The following is a 25,318-nucleotide window of genomic DNA, read 5'->3' as shown; positions in this document are numbered from 1 at the left end:
TCTTGGTGCCTTCCAACACCTTGGGGCGTCCTGTCTACAATTTGTCATGCGTGTGCACTTCTCAGTGATAAAATGACAGGATAAGCCAGTCAGAGGGCAGCCGCCGGGCATCCAGCGCCGCTGAAGTTGGAGAAGAGTCGAGATGAGACATTGCCAAAAGGAAAACGGACTACTGCACTTCGGAGGCCCCGCTGGGATTATTCCGACTTCCACGCCAAAGGCAAACAGCCCCTTTCTTTCTTTTTTTTATAGATAGTTTCCGTCTGTGTCCATGAAACCAGGCTTTTTTTTCAGAAGGCACAATATGGTCAGAATATGTTAAGCCTTTGGTGCACATGAAAAGCTAACACAGACTGAGAGCTGAGTTCTGAGGCGCTAAGTATATTTTTTTCTCTTTTTAAAAACAAAAAAAGAGATTCAGAATCAGGCAGTAAATAAGTTAGAGGTTAAAAATAACATTTAAACATTACATGTTTCAGCCGGTATGGTGCAGAGATCTACGCGTGAGAACGAGAGAGGAAGCTCGGTGTAAAAAGAGACGGCTGGGGAAACGTGTAGTGGTTTCAGCTGCAAGAAACGTTGGCAAAACCAAAATAACCCTGAATTTGTTGTCTGGTCCGCAGCCATGAGCTCCGTCGCCGTCACACAGTAGTTCTGCTCACCTGATGCGGCACACGGTTGAAATTAACGCAGCGGCCCTGGAGAAGACAAAAACGCAGCATTAAAAGTTTCGTTCCACTTTATACTTTGTCTCTTTTAATTTTTATCCTAAAAACATTTTACGTAACCAACAGTTCAATTTGATCAACACAGCATTTGTTTCCTGATTTGTTTTACAAAGATGAAGAAATAAAAGCATTAAAGTTGTGGTGGCAAACAGAATATCTCCATGTTTATGGGAAATTCAGAGACGATTTTCCCAAAAGCAAAAGTTCAAAGAAAAGCATCAACTTGTCAACTTGCTGCATTAATAACAGCCACAAAAAAACAAAACAAAACGGTGGTTCCTGTAAAGTCCCGGCTCCTTCTGTTGTGTGTCTGAGGCTCCACCAACAGTAGGCCGACTGACACCAAGAGGGAGCTCTCACACAGCGAATCCTCCACTGCCTCACCACACACACACACACACACATGCACGCACACACACACACACACACACACACGCCCCGAACCCGCTCCTGTCCCTAATGTAACCTGATTTCAAACACAAACCCACTAACCCTAAATTAGATCCATTAATGCCTGTTTCAGGAACTAAGATGAGCTCACTGAATATTTTTGGAAGATGTGTAAAGAAAATGCAGCCAAATACTGAAATATGTGCAATTTATGTGGAATCAAAAGACAAAATATGCAAAAAAATATCTGGAATATTCAGAAATAACCTCAACTGTCAGGGTTCCTACACGGTTTTAATGGGTTGAGAAAATAATGAGGGGAAAAAGAAAACAGTTTTTTTATCTTCTCTTCTAAAGAGAATAAACTGGAAGGAGAGAAAATCACTGCATTTCATCCATCAGTTTCTCATTTTTCACTTTCTGAGAGCAAATGGTTACTTTAGCAGAGTCTCAGGTTTTGATTTGTGCACAGCTTGATGATTTTTATAGTGTTTGAAACATACAGTAAAATAACTTAGCTTTAATGTACATGTGCTGTGAAAAACGTTGAAAAAAATCAGTAGAAAATGCACAAAATGTGAGTCCTGGAGCTGAAACTGTATCAGATTTAAACCAGGTTTATATAACTGGGTCTGAGCTGCTTTGTGAAACGTCTTCAGGTGACGACTGAAAGAAAATAACTCAGCCGAAGTGAAATAGAAAAAGCATGAATTTGAAAAACATCCAGGTGAAATCTGACCATGAACCTTCCTGGATCCAAACTGGGATGAACATTTAGACCAGATGAAGGTAGAAAAATAACTGTCCTTTAGAAACAACATCACCTTTAACAGAGATGAGCTCTAATCTGACTTTTCCTGAAGGTTTGGGTCAATTTGAAACATTTTTATCTAATAAAATGGGCTGATTGCTGAACAAAAGTCAGAAATTTGTGTGATCAACAAATGAAAAACAACAGAATAAAGTTGTATCAATAATGACGTCAGAAGGAGAAAATATCCTGCACAACAATCCGTTTTTCACATGAACTATTAGAAACATGATTCCTTGGTTTGTGTGAACTGAACATTTCAGATGGTTCTGGGATATTTCTGCCTCTTCTCTTTGCCAGGCAGTAATTCTGACATGTTTGCATTGTATAATTACGACATTTGAAGAAATCAGACAGAGATTGTTGCGTCACATATTCAGCTTCCTAAAACAGGGCCAGTTTGGTCATCGAGGCCCCGGGGCCAAATCCGGCCCGACATGTTGAGCTAACTGAACTTTAAGACAACAGTTGAGTGCTTCAGTATTATTTTATCTCTCAAATCAAATTAGTTTTTATTCGTATATACTGCAACTATGCGAAAATTTGTAAAAAATTGTTACATCTTTAAAATTGAACTCAGAGAAATGTAACAGTTTATTTGTTGTAGAAACTAGTTTTTAGTTGTTTCTAGTGCAAATATATCAGTACACTTGAAATAAGATAAAATTAACTCAGTGAGATACAGGAGCTTGTTTTAAGTCAGTAATTCCTTATTATTAAATATCCATTAATAAGATGTAAAAATGTCTCATTCTAAGTGAAAAGTGCTGCCAGTAGAACCAGAACTTTTTAATCCCTATTCAAGTATTATTGACTTAAAATAAGCTCCTATATCCTGCAGCTCCTATGGTTCCTATATTTTGTGTTTTTGCAGTGTCAACGGGTTGTTTGATCACTGCTTTCTGCCCTTTGACGACATTAATGATCTTGATGTGACCTCAAATAAAAACGAGTCTGACATTCCTGTTTTAGCAGGAACTTGATTCTGCAGGACCATCTGCCATAGAAACACAGAGGAAGACAAACAACAGGAAGGAGTCGATCTTAATTGTGAGTGGAGTGACTGATAAAGTTTGATCTGGCGCTCAGTCGCTCCTCTGATGTGTGCACACCTGCTTCGTTGTCTAAACGGAAAACAAAAGCAGATTGTTGCAGATAGAAACGTCTCGTAGACGCGTTCCTGTCGCGGATCCGGACGGTTTCTGCTCCACAGTCTGGCCCGGGAGCCAAATGTGCGTGGACCGACTGCGACGGACGAGGGGCTTTAAACGAGCTGGAGCGTCTTCCATTTTCTCATTATTTGGCAAGGCTGGTGGGTGTCTGGTGGAGGGGAGGTGGGGGGCGCCGCTCCATCTCTGCATGGTAAGCCCCTCGACGTGTACCCTCTGCAACTAATCTCACACAGTCAACAAATAAGGCACATCAGATGCTGTTTTGGCTGCGGCCATCAGAGCGGCTAAGTTCAGCGGATTTTACGGGTTTAACAGCGCGGGGCGGGCCGGGCGGGGCCGGGCCGGGCGGGGCGGAGGGGTGTCTGCTGAGCGGGTGAAGCGGGTGAAGCAGGTGCGCCGCAATACGGTCAAACCTTTTCCAGCTTCCCTGATCAGAGGACAAACGGGGGTTTGGCTTGGCAGGGAGCGGCGCTCTGTAGCGGGGGCCATGCTGGAGAAGATGGAGGCCCACCTGTGCCGCCCAGAGCGGCGGAACAATAGTCTGAATATGTCAGCGTGAAGCATCAGAGGAATCTCATCAGACGGACGGAGGGGAGCGTGACGGGTGGGTGAGTCAGGTGGAGAGGGTGGAGGGGTCACAGAGACTTTTTCAAATGAGGGCTGTGATTAATAAGGTTCATTACAGACACTCCACTGGCTTCCTGTTGGAGCTAATGGAAATATATTGAATGGCGACGGCAAATTAAACCGATTAAAGCCGCATCTATTCTTAATTTACAAGAGCGGTCCAACATGGCACTGAAAGCAGATCACTGTGAACAGAGTGTTTCAATGCTCTGAATAAATAGACGTATGAACCTTTTCTCTTCATTTACATATAGGATTACAGCTTCAGATGATGTGTTTTACTAACAATATTGATAAAACACTATTGGCTGATTTTTTTCCCCCACTTAAAAACAGAATAAATGTCTCATTACTGGAAAAAAGTGGAACTATTACTTTTTAAAATCTAAATACAAAAATTATTGACATAAGCTTATATATTTTGCTGAAAAGTTACTTGTAAATTAGTTTTAGTCTTATTCCAAGTGCACTACGATATTTGCACTAAAAATACTTGGTAAGATTTTGTGTTTTTGCAGTGAAGCATGAAGGGCCATGCTTTCTGTTAATTAATGTAACAAAAATGACTAACTATTTTCTGATTAGGAATTTGATTACATGAACTCTAATGTCATCAAATTTCTAAATAAAATTCTCACTATAGGCCAGTTTAATCTACCAGAAACTGAAATAAAAAACCTCACAGTTGAAGTTACACTTGAAGTGAATCGACTAGAGACTAGTTGACTTTTCCTCCACAGGTCACTACAACGCCTGGAAAAGTTTGATGTTCTCAGTTCTTTCTTTAAGTAAAACATCCAAACATGCTGGCCTGGTTTTCACATCTGGATCCGCATGGAAAAATCCATATTTCATGGAAAAATCTTAGTTTTTCTACACTTTACTCCCTAAACCATTTTCTACAACAGAAGTGTTCATTCCATTCCATTAACAAACTGTTAAAATATTAATAATTAGTTGATAAGTACTTCTTAAAATCAAATAATTTGGAACATCTTTATGTATCGATGTAATTTGGTAGGATATGGATAAGAACTGCTTTGATTTGATTAATTAAATATTATTTAAGCAACTCTACAGTCTGGAGGGTGACATAAAACATCCTGTAGTTTGGCACTTTTGCTCTAAGAGTTTACCAAAGTTACAAAGTTAGTCAGTTTTTAAAAGAAGATGGATGAAAAGTGAGATAAACTCATTGCAGTCATCTGCTTTTAACATTAGCTTTAAAAAGTATAAAAATGTGTTATTAAAAATCTCAAAAGCTTTTACTAGTGTTTGGTTTTTACTGAAGCTGCAACTCATCAATAAACTGCTACAAAAAGCAGGAGCACATTCCTGCAGACTGCCTGCTGTCTTAGCATTCAGTCTGGACTGATTTTAATGTTTTACTGCTTTTCCTGAAAGTTAATAAGAAAATGTATTTGTTTTCTCAGCGTGTCATCCAGTCCAGTTTGGCTAAATAAAAAGTTTAAAGATGCCAAACACCAGAATAAAGCTTGAAGGTGATTGAGCTCATTTCTGTACTCGTTTATCTTTATCTCAACACTTTCGGTTAATAGAAAGTGTTGCTGTGCAAATTTAAAGTGATTGAGGTATCGATCGACTGATCAGCTGGAAACGTAGCTCAGAGTAACACAACGCCAAGAAAACTGAGAACAAATGAGCATTTCTTTTAAAAGGTAAACACCAAATATTTTGTGTTTGAGTTGTAAATGTCTAAAATGAACGAAAACAGAGGAGCTATGAGTAGCTGCTAGCTAGCTGGAAGATTTGTCCACTTTTCTGTAAACTCGAGCTGAAACAATAAATCTGTCTGCAACAGGTAAGAGAACCATTAATTTGAGCCAGTACACAGAAAAAGGAGAATATTACTCCTGTTTTATCTTCATTTTAATATTTTTAACTTGTTTTTAAAACCATAAATGTCTTCCTGCTCCCCAGTTCTCTGAGCTGCTGCACTTCTTCGTTTACCAATTGATTCTTGGTGTATTGTTACTGATATTTCTATTTATTTTTAGTATTTTATAGTGTGTTACATTGTTTATTCTTTATTATTTTAGATTACATATCATAGAAACTCTCCAGAGGAACTTGGCTTTCACCAAACTGTAAGTAGATTTGAGTTGCTGCCTAAATCACCTCAACTAATCCAGAAAATTAAACAATTTTCGGCGTCAAAGTGGAAAAATAACATAAACATCTGAATAATTCTTTTCCACCTGAATCTATTATCTAAACTAATTCCCTCCTACAATCAGACACTTTTCCAACTCGTAGACTTTAAGCTGTCCAACTAATAATAAATTGATTCTTCTTGGGTCTCTTTCACCAATTAATGAATAAATCAGAGTGCATTAATTCTCTACGAGCTCAACAAATCTGCATTTTGTGTCTGTTTGCTCAGAACAAGTTTGAAATGAGTCTCCTTCACAGTTTTTTTTTTTTTTTTGGGAGACAAATACAAGGAAATAAACACAGCTGATGGAGTATTAGCTCCTCTCCAAATATTTGTACTGGCTGGGCGAATTAATCGACTGTATAGTGTGTCACATTTACGATATCAAAGACAAAAGATGGAGGAAAAGAAGCTTCTATTTAGGTTACAGAACGAAGCTCCCATCTGGACTGGAGTGTGAAAACACTTGCAAGCATGAGAGTTGTAATCCAGTTGCAAGATGCTTATTTTGCAGTGATAAGCTTTCGGGCTTTGAAAGACTTTATTACCAGAACAGAGACTTTTTTTCCCCCTCGCACATTGGAGCTTCGCAGCCCATACAGTATCTTAGTTAATCTAGGTTTTACTTGATCCAACAGCAACAGGGCGCCTGCACAACTCATCACTAGTTTTTCTAACTCTTATCTGTTTTTCTGCTAACATTTTATTGAAATAAACAGCAAATTTAAAGTGGATAAAGATATCAACACAGTTAATTAGTGTGTCAACTCTGTGTGTGTTTTCTGCTGCTCTGTTTGTACTTGAACATGAGAATAAATGGATTTAGGTTTGCTCAGTCACACACGTTTCTTTTAAGAATAAAAAATAAATGATATCTATGTTTGCAACAGCTGCAGGGGTTTTACATTCTGTCTTGTTTGAATATAAAGCTTAACCAGAGATCTTTTAAAAATGTTTCAGCATCACGTCTAAAACCATCTTCATTCATGCGATAAAACAAAACAAAACAATGGAGTAACTAAAGTTTCAGGGCTGAATGTGGTGATGTACGGCAGGCACTGAAACAGAAATAGGAGTTTGTTTAAAGGAAATAATTCCCTAAAACTGATTAAAACGTAATAATTCGACTGGTAGATTATTTCATGTATAACATAAGAAAAAAGTCTCATTATAAGTGAAATAATCTGCCTCATCTATGTTGAGGAATTATTGACTTAAAACAAGCTTTTATATCTTGTATTTTAGTTTTGTCTTCTTTCAAGTGTAGTAAGATATTTGCACTAGAAAATATTTTGTAAAATTAGGTGTTTCTGCAACTTGACAGATATGAAATAGACTCCCATCTATAACATCCAGTGCTTTGTGATTGATACACTGCACACAATCCAAATCGCAGCCTTCACTGGTTATTGCTGTTCAATATATTGTGCAGCTTTTCATTCTGCAGGAAGTGAAACTTTGACTGGGTTCCGTTCCTGAGGGATTGCAGAAACGATCAGATTCAAAAGAATTAAACTTGCAACACAGTCAATGTTCTCCAAATCTTTACATCTTTTAAACTCTCAGCTTCTCAGGGTTACAGAGTCCAGGTTAAATTCAGAGGCGTTATCTGAAGGCACCGGAAGTGAAATCATCAGTCCGAAAAGTGCCAAGTATTCGTCTCAGTCTGATGGAGGCACCAGACTTTGACAAGTTAATTAAAAAAAAAACAAGTGTACGCAGTGTTGCTGTCGCCTCGGCGCCGAGTCTCAGCCACCGGACATGTGTTCTGTTTTACTCCGAGTCCTCGGCCACATATTGAACACATTAAAAGTTCAAGTTGGAGGGAGAAGCACAGCTGCACGGGGAACAGAGGAGAGAGCCAGAGTGTGAGCAATCCTCCCTCCACAAGGCTACTGGCCCTCATCTCGCAGCCCCGCGTCCACACACACACACACACACACACACACGCACACACACACTGCCCACACAGCGCTGCCATCTGGCCTGCTGGGAAATCAGAGCCACCTGAGACTCGGCCAAATACATGATGCTCGCTGACAACTCAGGCATTTCTACGGATTGTAAAGAGATGAATAAAGATTATACAAGCACATAAGGTGTAGTGGTGGGAGAAAAAAGAAAAGCTCTCCACACAACTGTTAATATTAGCAGAAATTGTGGAAAATGCTGGAAAATAAGTTACTTTCAGGATCTGTTCACTTCAGTTGTAAAGCAGAAGTCAGACGCTTCAGAAAACATAAAGATTCAGAGCTTCCTCTGTCTGGGTTTAGTTTAATTTGTTGATTTATCATCTGTCTGATGAAAGACAATTTTTCGATTAATAATATACGACCACAAATTCATTGCACTCGTCTGAAACAAGGGTTAGCATCTTCTAAATGTTAGCGGTCAGAAGTGGGTGTGATAATTGCAGGCAATTTGGATTGTGTGCAATTTATCAAAAAAAAAAAAAAAAAGCACAGGGCGTTATCGTTGGTATGGAGTCTCTCTTACATTTGCTAAGTTACACTGCAAAAATGCAACATCTAAAGTACTTTTGGTCTAGTTTCTAATGCAAATATCTTAGTACACTTGAAATAAGACAAAACTAACTAACTAAACTTCAATATGTCCTTGATATTGATGAAAAATAATCTTATTCCTTCATCAAAAACATGTGTTAAGTGTTGCCTGGATTCTTTCATGCATGTTTGAGAAATCCTTTAATCTCCATGGCAACCATACAGCTGTGCAAAACGACTGGGAGGATGAAGCCCCGCCTTTGAGACGCAGCTCCTCCTCCAAGCTTCTGCTTTAGAGCATCCCTCTGCCGCAGCTCCTACAGACTAGCCAGCAGCAATTAGCAAACACCTGGTGGCACTGACCTTCTGCTGAGGTCACTATAGGAGCTACTTCTCTATGCAACGTTGATAGAAATGTTGTTAAAGGGTTAACGGAGGAGCCATGTTATGATGACTTCCTGAAGGCGGAGATTTCAGAAAGAGCAGGAGGTTTTAAAGAGATAGAGGCCCAATTCCAATCCATTAAATTACGATGTCAAATTTCTTTTGACAGTTACTTGACTGTGTTATAAAATAACGCTATTACATAACACTGCCCCTTTAGTTTTAAGAAGTGAAAACTGAATGTAGAGAAAGGTGTCGTCTTCAACAGTGTGTTAATAACAGACAGTTGTATTCATGATTTTTTATGATTTATTTGTTGATTTATCTCAAATTAAAATGAGTTTGACTGTTTCGGTCCAAGTGCAGTGGCTGCTTGCTCCGCTCTGTTTCTGCGTGAAGAAAACTGGGTTTGGTTTTCGTGACGACGAGGACAAGCTGGCTGAAGACAGAGTTTGACCGTTTTACCTTTTCACTCAAGCAGATATCCTTTAAGCAGAATAAATCCGGCTAAACGTCCTGAATGTAAATGATGAAAGAGCTTTTTAACTGTGTATCCTCTGTCTGTTGATGCAGGGATAAGTGGCATCTCCTGAAGCTTAAACATGGAAGCAGCAGGACTGAAGCTGCAGCTGTTTTCTGCTCGGGCCTCCTGTTTGCTTCCTCACACCCCCTCACCACCACCAATACCACCGCCACCACCCTCTGGTTTTGTCAGAGTAAGTGCACATCATTGGCAGCTAAAAGCTCTGGGCACCGTCCCTCTGGTTGTTCCAGAGAAATGCCAATCGTTTTGGCGTCAACGGGGCCCTCACAGACGGCGCATGAAGGCACAGATGGCACTAATGGACGAGCAGAATCCAACCGAGGGACCGGGACAGAGCCACACCAGAGCGCCGTCCAAATAGCTGTAGTGTGAATGTACTGTATGGCCAACGCGCCGCTCTGCTCGAGCTCGAGCGGGGCCGGTGCCACGGCGATGCGGCATGAAGAATTTAAAATGATAAAATAATCATAAGCGAGGGAGACCGTGGGAGGACGAGCGTGGAGCGGTGCCAGCAGGATCAGACAGAGGAGGGATTGTTCTCGCGTTGCCCGAGTCAACCCACTCCACTCAGACTACTGGCTGTCCGGCTAATCGACCGACTCCATCAGCCGCAGAGCCAGTTTAGAAAGTGCACCTTCCCCTGCTGGGAGCCAGCACATTTTACGACCCGTGAAACCCGAATCCCCGCCCAACGTTTCCTCACACGCTGCTGGTTTTATCGTCCATTGTGCCACGCATTCATAAAATCCCCCCCACTTTTCCGTTTTTTCTTTTATTTTTAAGAGCATGTAGCATCAAACAGATGCTTGTAGGAAGAACTAGTCACAGCTCGCTGCCGTGGCTCTTTTAATAAAAGTTTAAATACTTCCTCTCCAGACTTGTGCGTGGTTTCTAAAAATGTAAGTGCGGATGGAACCTGAGCAGAAAAGCAGATAGGTGGGCAGATTGGAACGAGAAAACTGCAGAGTGACACTTTAAAACTCCAACAAATCTGGAATCTAATGCAAAAGATCCAGAAACAAATGGTGTCCCGACAACACCTGGACTCAGAACCGATGGCTTGAAATGCAACATCTTTACAAAATGTCATAATGAAGTTCGGGATTCTGAACAAAATGGTCAGAATCCCACATGAATCAGTGGATGTTTACTTCTAAACTGAAAAATGTTAAATCTCACCAAGTATTTTTGATCTACTGTAAATATCTTAGTACACTTGAAATAAGACAAAACTAACTTAAAAGTTACTTTCCTGCAACATATATGTGCTTATTTTAAATAAATAATTTCTTAATACTGCTTGTTCTTTTGACAGATGATTTCACAGATTTTACATGTGGTAAAATCTGGTGTTATAAGTGAAACAATCTGCCAGTTCAGCCAGTGGTTTTTGATCAATATTAAGAAATTATTCACTCAAAACAAGCTCCTATATCTTTCTGAAAAGTGACTTTCAATTTAGTTTTGTCTTGTTTCAAGTTTACCAAGATATTTGCCCTAGAATCTAAACTAAAATTACTGGGTAAGATGTTGCATTTTGTAGTGTAATTCTGGAGTCCTACTGAGCGTCTCAGCTGGTTTTCTGGATTCACACGCTTTTACTTTGACTTTTTAAGACTTTTTAAAGAGAATTATTATCTGTTTCCACAGACATTCATCCAATCAACTGCACACAAAGTGGTATTTACACACGATAGATGCAAAAAGCTCGTTAGCTAGCTATCAAAGGTATATTAGCAGCTAGTTAGCGGTAGCCTCAACCGTCTCGAGGTCTGTGTGACTCAATCATTTTCCTGACAGTAAAGTCCTGGGAAAAAATATGAAAAAGTAAGGCCAACTTAAATCAAAAAAAGAAATCTAAGACAATTTAAAGCATTAATTTTACATACATGTAACTAATGTTGTACGGACACCCTTTTCCATTTAAAATTATTAAATTTTTCAATTTCATCTATTCCATTTATTTCCTACATGTAGAAAGATACCAATGAAGAATTTAACACCTTCTAGATGTAAGACTGCTGACTACACCTATGCAGGCATGTTTCAGATTTCAGATTACGCACTTTTGATTAAAAAATATTCATCAGGTTGGACTTTATCACCTTTTCTTTCATAATTCATGGAATAACAAAATACTGGAGTTCATTTCTGAGTCTGTATGATGGTAAATGGTGTTTTAGATCTTTTTTTTTTTTAATCCAGAGCACATCAGACTAAGTATTTTATAATCATATTGTATTTTTCTTATTTGGCAGCTTAAGAAATACAGATTAGCATGAAGATGATCCCTGATCTAGGAGGCCTAGAGGCCAAAAAATTGACATTTTTACATTGTTGTCTTAATTTAGCAGTGAAATCTCGACAAGTAATTTAAAAACCAATTTATTTTCAGTTTTGAAATAAAGCAGGAAGGATCATGTTTATGCCTCTGTTAAAGATTAAAGACTGGAATGTGACTCCTATTTTTTTACACCTATACCCCTAATAAAGAGCTTTTTGGTGCACTGCATCATGGGACTTGTAGTTCTCTTACCAGAACTACAACACAAAAACTAAATTACTTTTACCTCTCTCCTTATAATTGAAGACCAAATCTGGAAGACCTGGATGTATTTATGACTTGTTATATCTGAAAACAATACACTGATAACAAGAAATGAAGGGCTTTTAAAATAAACTGCAGCAGCATCAAAATCAAAGGGAAAACAACAAGAAAAGAAAGGCAGCTCTGCAGCGGACACGCAGCTGTTTCATGTCCCAGAAGCTCAGCTCTGCGGTGGAACAGCTCAGGCAACATGTGCAACACTTCGGAGCAAGAACTCTGAACACGAACCAAAAATAAACAAGAGGCCATTTGTTAATTTCCCTTCTGGGTGCCACAGAGTATCAGCGTCCGCAGAGAGCCGGTGGGCTCATCTGTACTTTTAAATTACGCATCCTCGGCACAAACGTCCTCCCAGAGCGGCCGGCAGAGACGCCACAAACACTCAGAACTGCACCAGAAACATAAGCTCACATGGTGTCTGCAGGCCACGGCGCCGTCAACAAGCAGCTCTTTAATGCATCGTGTGCTCAGCCTCTGTTCCTCTCATTTATGCAGATGGACCCAAAGCCCGACGTTGCTTAAACATCAGGGTTTTACATGCTCTAAGTAAACAAAGCTGCTGATAACTGAAAGAGCATCTACCAGGCAAAACGTGACGCAAAGCAACAAATTTCTGTTTTACACACAGAATCAGTTGAAAATAACTTACAATTAATCAGCTGAATCCATTTGGGTGAAGATGACAACTACTTTGAATTTCTGACATTTTTATTAAACACAGATTCTCTGTTTGACCATTTAATAGCAGCAGTGTTTCTGCAGGCTTCACCAACTCAAATGTAAGACTTTTAAAGACCATTATGAATCAAATTTAAAACCTGTATCATGACAGAAATGTACCAAAGAAAATGGTAAATAACAACAGAAGTGAGCCAAAGGCTAAGATTAACACCGTCCAGCCAACTGGTAATAAGTTTGGACTTGATGGATGTAAGAAAAAAACCCCAGCTAGCTTCACCCTTGTTAGCTTGCTAGCTAGTTACCAGGGCTAAAGTTTGGGTAAAGGATAACGCCTGCTAGCCTTTTAGCTTGCTAGCCAAGTAGTTTTACTCCTGCTAGCTAGCTAGTTAACGAGGGTAAAGGCAGCTACTTACAACTGCCACAGAACGCAGTGAAGATGTCTGAAAGCGACTCAAAGTAACGCAAGAAAAAAAGAAAACTACATAAAATATGAGATTAAATAGTTCTGCCACAAAAAAATGTAGACCTATGATGAAAATATTTAAATTGAACTTATTGTTTTTAAATGAATTTAAGAAATTTTAAGGCCTTACTTTTAGATTCATGAATTTAAGACACCCTGAACAGGTATTTTCTAGAGATATTTTTAGAATAAGCATCTGCTTGTTTTTGGGAAATGCTGGTTTCGACTCTCCTGTTTCCTGCATGGTTCCCTCATTTCCCCCCCTTTCCACCAGCGGCTTGCTGGACGGGGTCACATGCGATCTGCTCTGAACAGAGATGCAGGCCATGCGACAAGGAGGGCCAGTAATTGGAGTGAGCTGTCAAGATGGGGCGCGGTGTTTGGGTTGGGTGTGGGCGGCTCCCTTCCTACAGGGAGCCACGTATTAAAATCCATGATGAGGCTAATGCAGGGGGAAATGGATTTGGCGTCCAAGGGGTCAAAGGTGAGGCTGGTCTTAAAAAAAAAAAAAAGGCAACAAAAAGTTTTAGATTCCCAGCAGCAGAAAGGGAAGAGCTTCCCGGTTCCTTCGGAGTCTCAACTCCTTGAGACGTAATCATGGAGCTGGAGATCACATCCCCACTTCTCTCCGCTAAAGAGGGAATCAACAAATTAAAGATGCAGATTTGCAGATAATGACGCTGCCAAAAACATGCGACGCTTCTCCGCTGTTGACATGATTAACTACAATTACAGCAAAGGTAAAACAAAAGCATTAATGGGAAATCGGGTCTAATCACAGACACAAAGGAGATAATTGCGGCGTGGCTTGATGAATTAGTTTATTATTAGTTTCTCTGATAATTTGGGGGTTATTTCCTCTTTTGTCAGAGCAGGAACATCTGTAGCTGCGTCGTCATAGTCGGTCTCTTTCAGAGGGAGAAGTTCCCGTTGATTTGGGATATTTTCGGATAATAATTATAACCACACCTGTTTATCATTCAGCGCCGCCACGCAGTGAAAATATACAAGTTTAGCAGGTGATTTCTGAGAGGAAATCTTTAAAAGTTTAAACCAAACCAGTTCATAATTTTCACTTGTAACTCGGCTGTCGCGTTGCATCTTCTGAACGTGTTCCTGCTTATGAAGCAAAGGCGTGATTTAACGTTCCGGGGGGAATATTTCACAACCAAAATGTGTCTTCTTGTTGAAAGTCGAATCTGATTTTGCAGCAGAAACTTGGGCGTTAAATCTCATCTGGAAGAAAAGTTATTTACGAGGTTGTAAACTAACAGGGAGGAATCTGCGTCGGGTGATAAAGCATCCTGTTAGTCGCGCTGAGGAAAATATGCTTATCATGCTGCATGTTAATACGAGCGGTAAATAAAGCGCCGGTCGGTCAGTGGCGCTGGGAACCTCAGGACGGCGTGAAGGAGCCCGGGAGCTTTTCCATCCTTTCGCTTATGAACTGAGAGAAGTGGGTTAATGCGACCTGAGCGCCGAAGATGTGAGCAGAAACACACACAGTGGGAGAAGATGACAACTGGGATTTAAGCGGCCCACACAAACACACCAGGCAGGACGCATGAACCCAAACCAAACATGATGACGAGACCAGAAAAAAGAACCTGGCAAAAGGAGGCGGATCGTACTGAAGGCAGGAAATTGTTCACATTAATGATGAAATGTGAAAGAAAAGGTTTAAATCCAAACATGTTTGTTATGATTTTTTTTTGTGCTTCCTCCTTTCTATGGAGATTTTAAATGTTTACATTTTAACCTAAACCTCCATAGCAGAAACTTACATTAAAGGTCCATTTGTGATAACCTGACAAAAAAAATTCAAAACTGAATTAAATAAATTATTACAAAACTATGACTTTTGAATTAAAATATACTAACAAACATGTTACATGTAACACAAAATGATCCATAATTTCCAAGTGCTCTGGTTTCCTTCTGTTTTTATGGTGAATAGGATCAAATCTTCTTACTGACTTATACTCTAAACGCTGCTTTTAATTGATGTATTAAGATCCGAATCCTAGATTATTTGTTTCAGTTTTCTTCATTTGAGCTCAAAATAATTAGCAAACTGGATGCAAACATTTGACGTTTTGGATTTACAAAAAAAAAATTTGATTACTCTATTTGTCTAGTTAAATGTGTTCATACTTAACACATTTTTGGTGATTTTAGTTTTTAAAAATAACAAACCTTTGAGTTGACAGTTTTGACAAAAGGTCTCGACCTCCTGCTGTATAGGTTTTTAACCAGTTATCTGAACTGATCTTTTCTCAGTTTGGTATAATGATACAGTTTAAAAAAACTGGGGGGGGGGGATTTTAAAATTTGTAGTTTTTTCAAATTCATAAAGACACAAATATATTCATATTTGATGGCTGCAGTTACAGCCACACAAATGTGGTAACATTCACTTTCACCACACGCAACAGGTTCACACTCACTCTCACTACAAATAGCTTCACCTCACTTATTTCTTTTTTTAAGTCTAGGATTTAATTTACAGAATAACTGGTTTGGTTTAGAAGGCAACACATCACATTGTATTCTGGAATAAGTGCGCACATTTTAGTCTACATTGTTGTGTTTTGCTTGATTTAACCTTTTGTTTGTTTTTGAGTTTCCTCAGTGCTGGCTGCTCCAATCCTTTAGGAGAGCAGAGAGGTGGAGAAAGGGTGGAGCAAACCAGCTGAGACTGCAAATTGGTTCAGACCACTACTCATCATCCAGAGGGGGGAATGGGATTTTTCTACGTTAGTTTCAGTTAGATTTTTGTGTATTTTCCCCTTGGTGTTTTGTATGTGGCCTGATCAGTCAGTATTTAACCCTCCTGTTATGTTGCGGGTCAAATTGACCCGTTTCAAAGTTTAAAAATATTTTTAAAATAGTTGCAAGTATTTTTATTGCATGAAACTTTTTCTATTTGTCTTAATAGGTGAACTCTACATATAAATTGAAAATTTATTCATTTTACACATTTGCAGCCCCCCCTGCGGAGGAATTTTTTGGTTCCTGACACTATTGCATGATAAAACACTCCCCGGGTCAAATTGACCCACGAACATTATTGCTATACCTCAGAAACGAACATAACAGGAGGGTTAAGTTTCCCCTTTAGTCTGTGTTAGTTAGGTCTATATGTCTGAGTTATTATGAGTTGTTACTTTGACCTCTTTTATGGGCCCAATTTTTGCCATTTTTATCTATTATTTACTCAAATTTTGTTTGGGTTAAATAAAAAAATGATTATTTTTGACTTAAAAACGGTGCCTGGCTGTTCCCTCAACCGCTTGGTCCATCACAACCTCCAGTAATGTTTAAAAAAATGTCCCTCAGCAACCTGCACTCTCCTTTTTCAAAACACCCCGAGGAATAGCTAATTAAATCATTAAAGTCTTACATTAAATAGGACGTCATGCCATTAGTCCAGGACAACGAACTAAACTATTTGCTGGGTGGAAATTGGAAATATGCAAGTCATATTTATTACACTTCTTTGTTTGGTTTCCATCAAGTCTGGAAAAAGTGAGAAAGAAAGATTGCATCGCCTTCCGCCTTTTCCAAATGTACATCCAACATATTTCACATGATTCCGTCCAGAGTTTCCATGACGGTTTGGGAAGAAACAGCATATAATGTGAGACCTTTCAGAGGTTAACACATTCTGCTCCAAGGAGCTTTCAATCAAATCTCCACGGTGGAAGGAAAATGTCTTACTTTAGTCGTTTTGACAGCCTGTTGCTTCTTCAAATTTAAATTCTTGCGCATTCACATCAAAAAGCTCCTTTATGGATTTCCAGAGATTCCGTTTTTTTTCTTTTTTAGAGTAAGCTGTGTTCTCACAACTGGATCTACAGGAATCCTGTGAGAATCCTAACAGCGCATCTGGGATGTGCAGTTAACCAAACACGGGAATGACGGCTCATTTCTCAGCAGAAACGTAAACAAAACAAAAACACAATCTTACAAAGTACTTTTGGTCTAGTCTCTAGTGGAAATATCTCAGTACACTTGAAATAAGATGACACTAATTTAGAAATTATTGACTTAAAACAGGATCTTGTGTCTTGCTGAAAAGTTACTTGCATGTTAATACAATTAAAATAAGACAAAACTGAGATATTTCCACTAGAAACTAGACAGGAATCCTTGGTAAGATGTTCTGGTTTTGCAGTGAGTGTAAAATGACACAACGATGCAGAAAAACATGAAGAATCATCTGCAGGTTTCATTCAGAGAGACTAAATGAATGTTCATTTAATTCGGGATAAGCAAACTCAATGGAGAATGTTCTTATTTATATTTATGTAATAAATAGGGGTGTTTAACTAATTGTTAAAAAACATTTAGCAGTTCCTGTATGACTCAAACTACCTTAAACTTTTATTTCTTTGGGTGATTTCTTTAAGTTTTTAAATTGTAGAAATGTCAGAGCTATTGAGTTTGGAAAACTATCAATTTAAGGGATGTTAAAGTTTCTTGGATGAAAAGAACGGAGCCGTCGGTCCAGGAACAACAAGAACTGAACTTTGTGAGGTCAAGGAGGAGAGGACTCCACCCAGGAAGAAAGTGTTATTTATGGAGGAATTTCATGTAACCATGTATATAAAATGGATCCTCAGAGGGCCACGCTCAGAGCTTTATTGTATGTGCGATTGCTTACTGGTCTCTCTTGCCTGCAAGATTAAAAGAGAGCCCAAGTTGGTCCAACAGAGATGAAGAACAAGATGTCACGGCGTGATTCTCAGGTTGTTTTTCAGGTTGTAAATCAGGATTTTATATCCTACGACAACCTGCAGATGTGCAGGTGCCGCATATTCTGCAGAGTCCAGTGGAACCAGCCAACCCAGTCTGGTTCTGATGAGCTGCCATCAGTCATTTGGTTCTGTGGAGGTCTGATAAGGAGCCGTTCGTTTGGATCAGGTGTGCTGGAGAAGGGATGCATCTCACAGTGTTTGCACACCTGCAGCATTTAGTTTGTTTAAACCCAACTCTGGTTCGTTTCCTGGCTGTGGAGATGTGAACCCAGAAATCACAGACTGTTTGGAGGAGGAGGAGGAGGAGCAGGAGGTCTGTTTGGAGGAGGAGGTCTGTTTGGAGGAGGAGGTGGTCTGTTGGGAGGAGGAGGTCTGTTTGGAGGAGAAGGAGGTCTGTTGGGAGGAGAAGGAGTCTGTTGGGAGGAGGAGGTGGTCTGTTGGGAGGAGGAGGTGGTCTGTTGGGAGGAGGAGGTGGTCTGTTGGGAGGAGGAGGTGGTCTGTTGGGAGGAGGAGGTGGTCTGTTTGGAGGAGGAGGTGGTCTGTTTGGAGGAGAAGGTGGTCTGTTTGTAGGAGGAGGTCTGGCAGTAAAACTTGGAGTCTATGAGTGATGAACACATTGAAAGCACGAAACGAGAACCGAAAAGCATTTTTACTGGTTTAAGTTACGAAGACGATCATTTTCCTGATTTCCTGCGTCTACGTTTGCATCCAACATAGCGTTTAAGTCGTGAGTCGATTTTAGCTAACGATTATCTTCAGCTAAAATGCTAATGTTAGTGAAATGCTAGCAGCAGTAGTATAACAGTAAATAAACCATCTAGCATGTGGACAGCAGTGGCAACACAAAAATCGTTAGAAAGCTTAAACTAGATAAAATGGTAGCATGTTAGCTATAATGTTTAAAAATCTGACCCAAGACGTTTGTCCAGCAGAGTTGACCAATGCCAAAAACAATTTAAAAAATCACCCCAAATCTCGTCTTTCATGTCATAGTTTTGTCTGTCGCATTAGCGACTCGGATGTTTACCACACAGAAACTTCTTTTAATCACTGTGTGAAAAACCTGGTATTTGGTTTGGTTCATCTGCAGATGTTAGACAGACCACCACAGATCAAAATGACTTTGTTCAGTTAGAAAAGACCTCACTCTCGCTGGAATGAGGATGATAAAAGCTTACATGAACAAGCCAAGAAACAGTCGATAAAAATGTGATAAAGACACATTTCTGTGATCCAGAACATTTTGTTACTTGTTGAAATCTGACTTAATTTGCTTTCAGAGTCAACAATGTGGATTTGAGAAACAGCAGACACGGTTCAGTGCCCTCAGAGCAAACAACAACAACAACAGAAAACCCAACAAATTACTCTGAACTTTGTTTAGGCCATTCCTTGTTTGGATTAATTGTCCACATAAAGCCCTGTAACATTGGTGACCCAACTGTTTGTCAAACACACTTAAAAAAATGTGGTCTGCTCTGGTAATTCACAAAATGTGTTGAAAGAAAACACACCTGCCAGTAAGTCTTCACCATTTGTCACATATTGCTAAAGGTTTGCTGCGCCTACAGATGTTGGACAGACCATCACACATTAAAATGTCCTTGTCCAGTTTCCAGTTTGCAAGACTTCATTCCCATTGGAATGTGCATGATCAGTTTACATCAATTTTCCAAGAAACGTCCATAAAAATGGGATAAAGCTGCATTACTGTGATCCAGAACATTTTGTTTTTTGTTGAAATCTGACTTAATTTGTTTTCGGATTCAGGAATGTGGATTTAGGAACGAAATGATTCAGTGTCCTCATAAACAAATAAGCGGTTGTGTTCACCCTGGAGAGACTGACTGCAGAAACCAGTGGAGATAAGAAGCAGCTGCGGCGTTGGAGACCTGAAGTCTCCTGAACGATCGACGCTCCGCTGTGAGAGCGGCGCGTTGAGAGAAAACCGAGAGAAAACATAAATTATTCTGAGCTTCAGTCGACTCGGGTTGACCTGTGAGCTGGTACAGCGTTGGGGGAGGGAGCCCCGATTCTCAGCATGATGAATCGTCTCACAGCAAACTCCAGCCTTCCCTGAGGCCCAGCAGTGAAATTAGCAAGTTTGGCAGGCCGGCACTGCCTTCTCAGGCGCTCGCAGGATGCCGCTTCGCAAGAGGAGGGCGGGTGCCGCCTCTTTGTCTCAGCGGAGACGAGTCTTGGGCAGGCTTGTTTGTTTGGAGAAGGGGTGTGAACGGCACATAAGTCCATCAAATCAATTAGAGTCTTAGGCGGAGATGGCCTGGCTCGGCCTGGGCTGAGGGAGCTTGGCCCGATCTTTTGCGAGGGGTTATGTGAGTCAGAGCGCTGCCACGGCCAACAGGCACGACTCGTGTACTCACAACACCAGCACGAGCGCAGAGAGGAGGGGTGAAAAGCCTGCATATGGCCAGAGCCACTGTGTCACATTTGGGCTAGAGTTCACATCGGGCTCAGATGCTCACACCAATGAACTTGTGAGGATTGTCGAGTTGTCGTATGTGAGATTTAGCAGCTTAGGAGCGAGAGGGCAGAACACTGCGCGGCATGTACACCGACATCCTCCTGCTATGCTACAATGGAACTCTTTTACTTTCCATCCCAACACCTGCTATCTGTAGCGCCGTTTTAGGAGTTTCTGCAGGCGTTTACAGGATGCAGACGCTTGAATCAGGCCTGCTGGAGGATATATGCAGCTACAACACAATGAAGGAACCAAATTCAGTGTAAAGGATGACGAAGCTTAGAGGAAACAGAAATGCAGAGAGATTTCTGTAAACTCCACTTCTGCCTAAGACAGTGTCCAAACTTTTTGCCACGAGAGCCAAAATAATAATAAAAATAACTAAAATAAAAAAATAAAGTAGTTGCATTGTTGTTATTTTTTGTTTTGGTACAAAATTGATGTTATTGTTTGCAGATTCAAAACCTAAAGGATTTTGCATGTTTGCTATAAAAAAGGCATCTAGTTTTCAAATTCTTTTGGGTTCAAAAGTGTGTGCTGGTCCGTTTAACCAGCACACACTTCCTGTTGCTGCCACAACACACCAGCTTAGTACTTCTGAAAGTGAAGAACTGCAAACACAAAGCTGGAAAATGCTTGAATTAATCTCCATGATTCAAAGAGAATCGAAAAAAAGAGCCAATCATAAAATTCCTAAATATTTTTGCCAAAAACCTTTCTGGGGGAAATGTTTAGCAATCTGAGGTAACAAGGAAGTCTGTTGATGCTGTTTAGCGCTGCTGAGTTGAAGGTGTTTTCACAGCTGATGGTCCAGTAGAGTCAGTTCAACTGGAGACCAAAACGTTTGTTACGATTCCAAACCATTTGAAAAACCTGTTCCCCTCCTCGCCTGTGGGGGCGCTGCACTAAGAACCTCTGAAGGAACATGAAACATGAAAATCTCAAAGAAGACAAAAGGGAAGTTCCTACTTTGCAAAACTGTTGTGTTTATTTACATTGTATTTACCCAGAATCCCCTGCGCTTGGGGTTCACATACTTTGCATTCAAACCACCAGAGTTCACTTGAATCAAACCAAGACGTATGTTTGTAGACCGACAAGACTTTTTTTTTTTTTTTTTTGGTTTTGTTTCAGTTGTACGTTCAAATACACTTAACTTATTTCAAAGTTTTAAATGATATTTTGTAAGTTTCCTCTGAAAACTATCAGCTGATAATATTCAGTTCAGATGGAAACTCTAGAAAATGAGTCGACTTCTGAATGGGAAAAGAAGTCTGCTGCTCTTTTCTGCGGTTTAAGCAGCTCCTCTTTAGCGCAGATTCATCAAGCAGCTTTTCAGCGGGTCGACCCTCGTTTCCACCTCCACTGCTGCCATGTGCAGCAAACCGAGGAGCAGGCATTATGTTAATTTATTTGCATATGTTGGGAGAGTTCAGCCGTTCACAGTTGCCCGAAGCCTCGTCTCAAACACTCCAAACTGAGCGTAATTATTCCACAGTTTGGAGCAGCTTCGTTCTGCGTCGCGCAGCATTACGAAGGCCAAACCTGTGCTGCTGTTCCTCCTGATGGGGAGGTTAGTGGCCATGTTCCTCATTACGATCTGCATGCTGCAGGAACGCGGGCAGGAGGGGCCGCATGATGCCGCGCTGAGTGACCGAGAGCGATTCAGTGAATGTTTCCAACTTGTTTTTTTTGTTGTTTTTTTTCCTCTTTGAGGAAGTCAAGCTGTACTGTTAAGGCGACATGCATGTTAATCAGCGACGCCTCGTCCTGTAGCCTTTCATTATGCACCGAGTGTCAAGATTATTTCATTTGAAGGAAAACGCCAGCTGTCATTTTTTATGCATCCGCTTTTCGGTTCGGTTTCTGGACGGAGCGGCTCGACCCATGCCTCAGTTCGGTTTTTTATTCCAACAGTCTATAGATTTCATACGTCTAATTTCCTGGATGAGAGCCTGGAAACTAGATTTATAGATTTAGCATCAATATAGCATCTAGACGGAAATGTGGGATGGACACAGCTTATATCCGCACAAAAAGAGCAAACAGGCTCATGCCAGCAGTGAAAAAACTCAAAGATTTGTTCACAAAATCTGTTCCTCTTGAAAACGAATGTGTGGATTCGACTGCAGCTATACGAAAGGAACTTGTTTCTCAGTGAGTTTTTTTAAAAGCAATAGAGAACTTTTAAAAAATCGTTTTCTGTATATTCTGGTGGTCACTGATGACATATTTCAGTGGTTTTGTCCAGACAAAACTTTGAAAGTGAGATTTTAATAATAGAAAAAGGAGTTTGGCTATAATTCCTCTACAACCACATGAGACTGATGGAGGAAGACAGGAAGACTTTTAAAGGTGGTTTGACCAGCAGTAGAATTATGGGATGTACTTAAGTTTCACATGTTTTTAGTTAACTTGAGGTCAGATTTAATTGAGTTTAGAACCAGTTTATCTTGTTCTGATTCATATTTATCATTAATGTAAGGAAGACTGAGTTGCAAGTAACCATGGTTAATGGGCATTTTAAGCTGAAATTTATGCCTCACTTTTGTAAGATTAAATTATTTTTTATGTTTTTAAATATTTATTTAATGAATTTCACAATTTCATAATGACTGCATGAGTAAAAGTAATAGAAGATTTATTCAGGGTGTAGCTAAGAGATTAGTTTTACAGTGGAGTCCTGGTTAGGGATCACTAACCCTGTGCAAAAATCCATGAAACGTTACTTGTAAGTTATTTTATTTCAAGTGTATTAAGATATTTAGACAATAGAAACTGGACCAAAAATGCCAAAAGAAGTAAGGTTTTGTGTTTTTGCAGTGCAGGAGCACAAATTCCCTCGGAACAAATCTGCAACTTTTTGACAGTATGCAAATATTTATGAATGTAAAAAAAAAAAAATCACCACGATGAAGAAGGTAAATCATGACTTGAACCAACACGCTGCCACAGGCTCATCTCCGCTGAAACGAGCCTCAGCCAGCAGGAGGATCGCGCCGAGCGAGTCCAAGTTCAGGGCAGCCTCTCGTGTACTTGACCTGTCTAATTAACTTAAATATTCTGCCCCTGAACTCCCACAGGCCCCGAGAGCAAAACCTGCACACAAACACACACATGCAAATCTCAAATGTCTGCACACCCCCACACACACGCACACACAGAGGCCCCCTGTCCCCTTCGCTTTCTCCTCAATAGCTCCGGCTTCATTAGCCGCGGTTTGCATCATCCCCGCTGAAAACGTCACATGTCATCAGTGGCTCCATTCTTTATCACTTCCTGCGGTATAGACAGTGTAACCTTCAGAAACCTGCTGCCCGCAGTTTTACGTCTTAATTAGGAGCACTGTCAGAGGCACCCGGAGAACCCTCGTCCCGATGAGAAGGGACAGAGAGGGATGGAGACGGAGAGGGAGTGTGAAGGATGCTGAGGAGGACAAAGTCAGAGGCGGCGAGCGAGCGAGCGAGGAGATGGGGGCAGGGGGGCGAGAAAACGGGAGAAGACGAAGGATTTAGGAGGTGAGGAGGCTGGGAGCGAGAAATAAATAACATGTGACAAAGTGTGCGAAGAATTATGTGGTGAAGGAAGGTTTTTTTCCCTCCTTGCTGTGATGAAAAGACAAAAAAAAATTAAAACAGGGTCTTTCCTCTGGGATGCAAAAAAGATTCACAGCAGCAAAGATCTCAAAATAGAAACCAGAATAGTTTAAATGGAAACAGAACTGATCCCAAACTCTTCCTGAAGGCACCTGTTGATTCCACCAGTAAAGCCGAGTTCACACAGAGGCAAACAAATCCGTTTTTTCCCCAAAATGGAGCCAATATCTGACTTTTTCCATATCAAAAATCTGATTTGTGCCACATCCATGTGTGGAACTAAAACAGATTCATATCTGAACAGTCATGTTTCATTTTATCCGGATTTTATGTCATTGATGTGAGACATGCAGCATAATTCTGTATCAGAAGAAGCCAGACGCAGCAAATCTGGACGTAAACGATGGCTGGAAAATAGAAATATGAAAGAATTAGATGTTATTGAAGCGCGTCACATCCCAATCCCACCACTCTTCGCTTTGACTACACATCTAAACAAACTTCTTTACAGAAGTCGAAGCCAATACTCCAGTAAAAGCCGTTGCTATTAGCCGTCCTTCCTTTGTCTGATCTTCCTTCATGTCGTTCTGATTTTGTGACGATATTATCGGCTCTCATTTCTGAATAAACTTTCAAATCGACCCACAGACTGTTCTATACGCCATTAACTTGGTAAACAATAGCCTGCCGTGTGACGTCTATGTTCTTCTTCTATGCATTTGGGTCACATTAGGGACGAAAACCGTTCACACAGACGTCTCGTTGTAAAGCATCAAGACCTGCAGTGTGAACGTAGTCAGAGATGAATAAAGACTCACAGGAGGAGCTCATGTTATGCCTTTATTATCAGCTTCATTATTTGTTTCTTCGTGTTTCAGTGGTCAGTTTTAGTCTGAGCTGAGTGAAGTTTTCCACCTTTTAATTGTGTTATTGTTATTCTGGCTTCAGATATAAGAACATTTAAACAAAAACCTATTTTGTCGTCATTTCCTGACATATAAATATCAAAACAGGTTTTGTAAAAGTTGCACATTCTCCTGTCTTTCCCATCTTGAAGAGTGGATCACCTTCCTAACCCACAGAAACGGAAAATCACTTTTGACTAATTAAAAGTTCCTAATTTAAAAAACGAAATTCAAAAATGCTACAGTTACAATTACAAGTACTTAACGGAATATCACCAATGATGGTGACATGGGGGTGTTTTTAAAGTATTTGTATTTATAATAAAAATTTATGTTTGGATTTTTCAAAAAATTTCAAGTGTAAAGATTTCTGTTGCTGCAATAAAACAAATTATTTTTAGCCTTTTACAACCGAGATGTCCTAATAAATGCACTGTTAATATTTAAACAACAAAAATAAATAACTTTTTTTTTTAAGTAAATCCAG

The 25,318-nt window shown here is 40.1% G+C and overlaps 1 protein-coding gene across 1 annotated transcript in view; it reads right to left on the bottom strand.

The window, feature by feature from the left end:
* Positions 1-246: 246 nt before the first annotated feature.
* The window catches only part of antxr2a (ANTXR cell adhesion molecule 2a), an 81,839-nt gene continuing 56,767 nt past the window's right edge, over positions 247-25,318 (bottom strand). The window contains exon 17 of the mRNA XM_008417763.2: positions 247-698. Coding sequence (XP_008415985.1) covers positions 642-698 — 57 coding nt within the window. The 3' untranslated portion in view covers positions 247-641. The remainder of the gene's footprint in view (positions 699-25,318) is intronic.

This window comes from Poecilia reticulata, linkage group LG9, assembly GCF_000633615.1.
Source record: "Poecilia reticulata strain Guanapo linkage group LG9, Guppy_female_1.0+MT, whole genome shotgun sequence".
Lineage (NCBI taxonomy): Eukaryota > Metazoa > Chordata > Actinopteri > Cyprinodontiformes > Poeciliidae > Poecilia > Poecilia reticulata.
The sequence above is the reverse complement of the archived record's forward strand: the minus strand, read 5'-3'. Positions and strand labels throughout refer to the sequence as shown.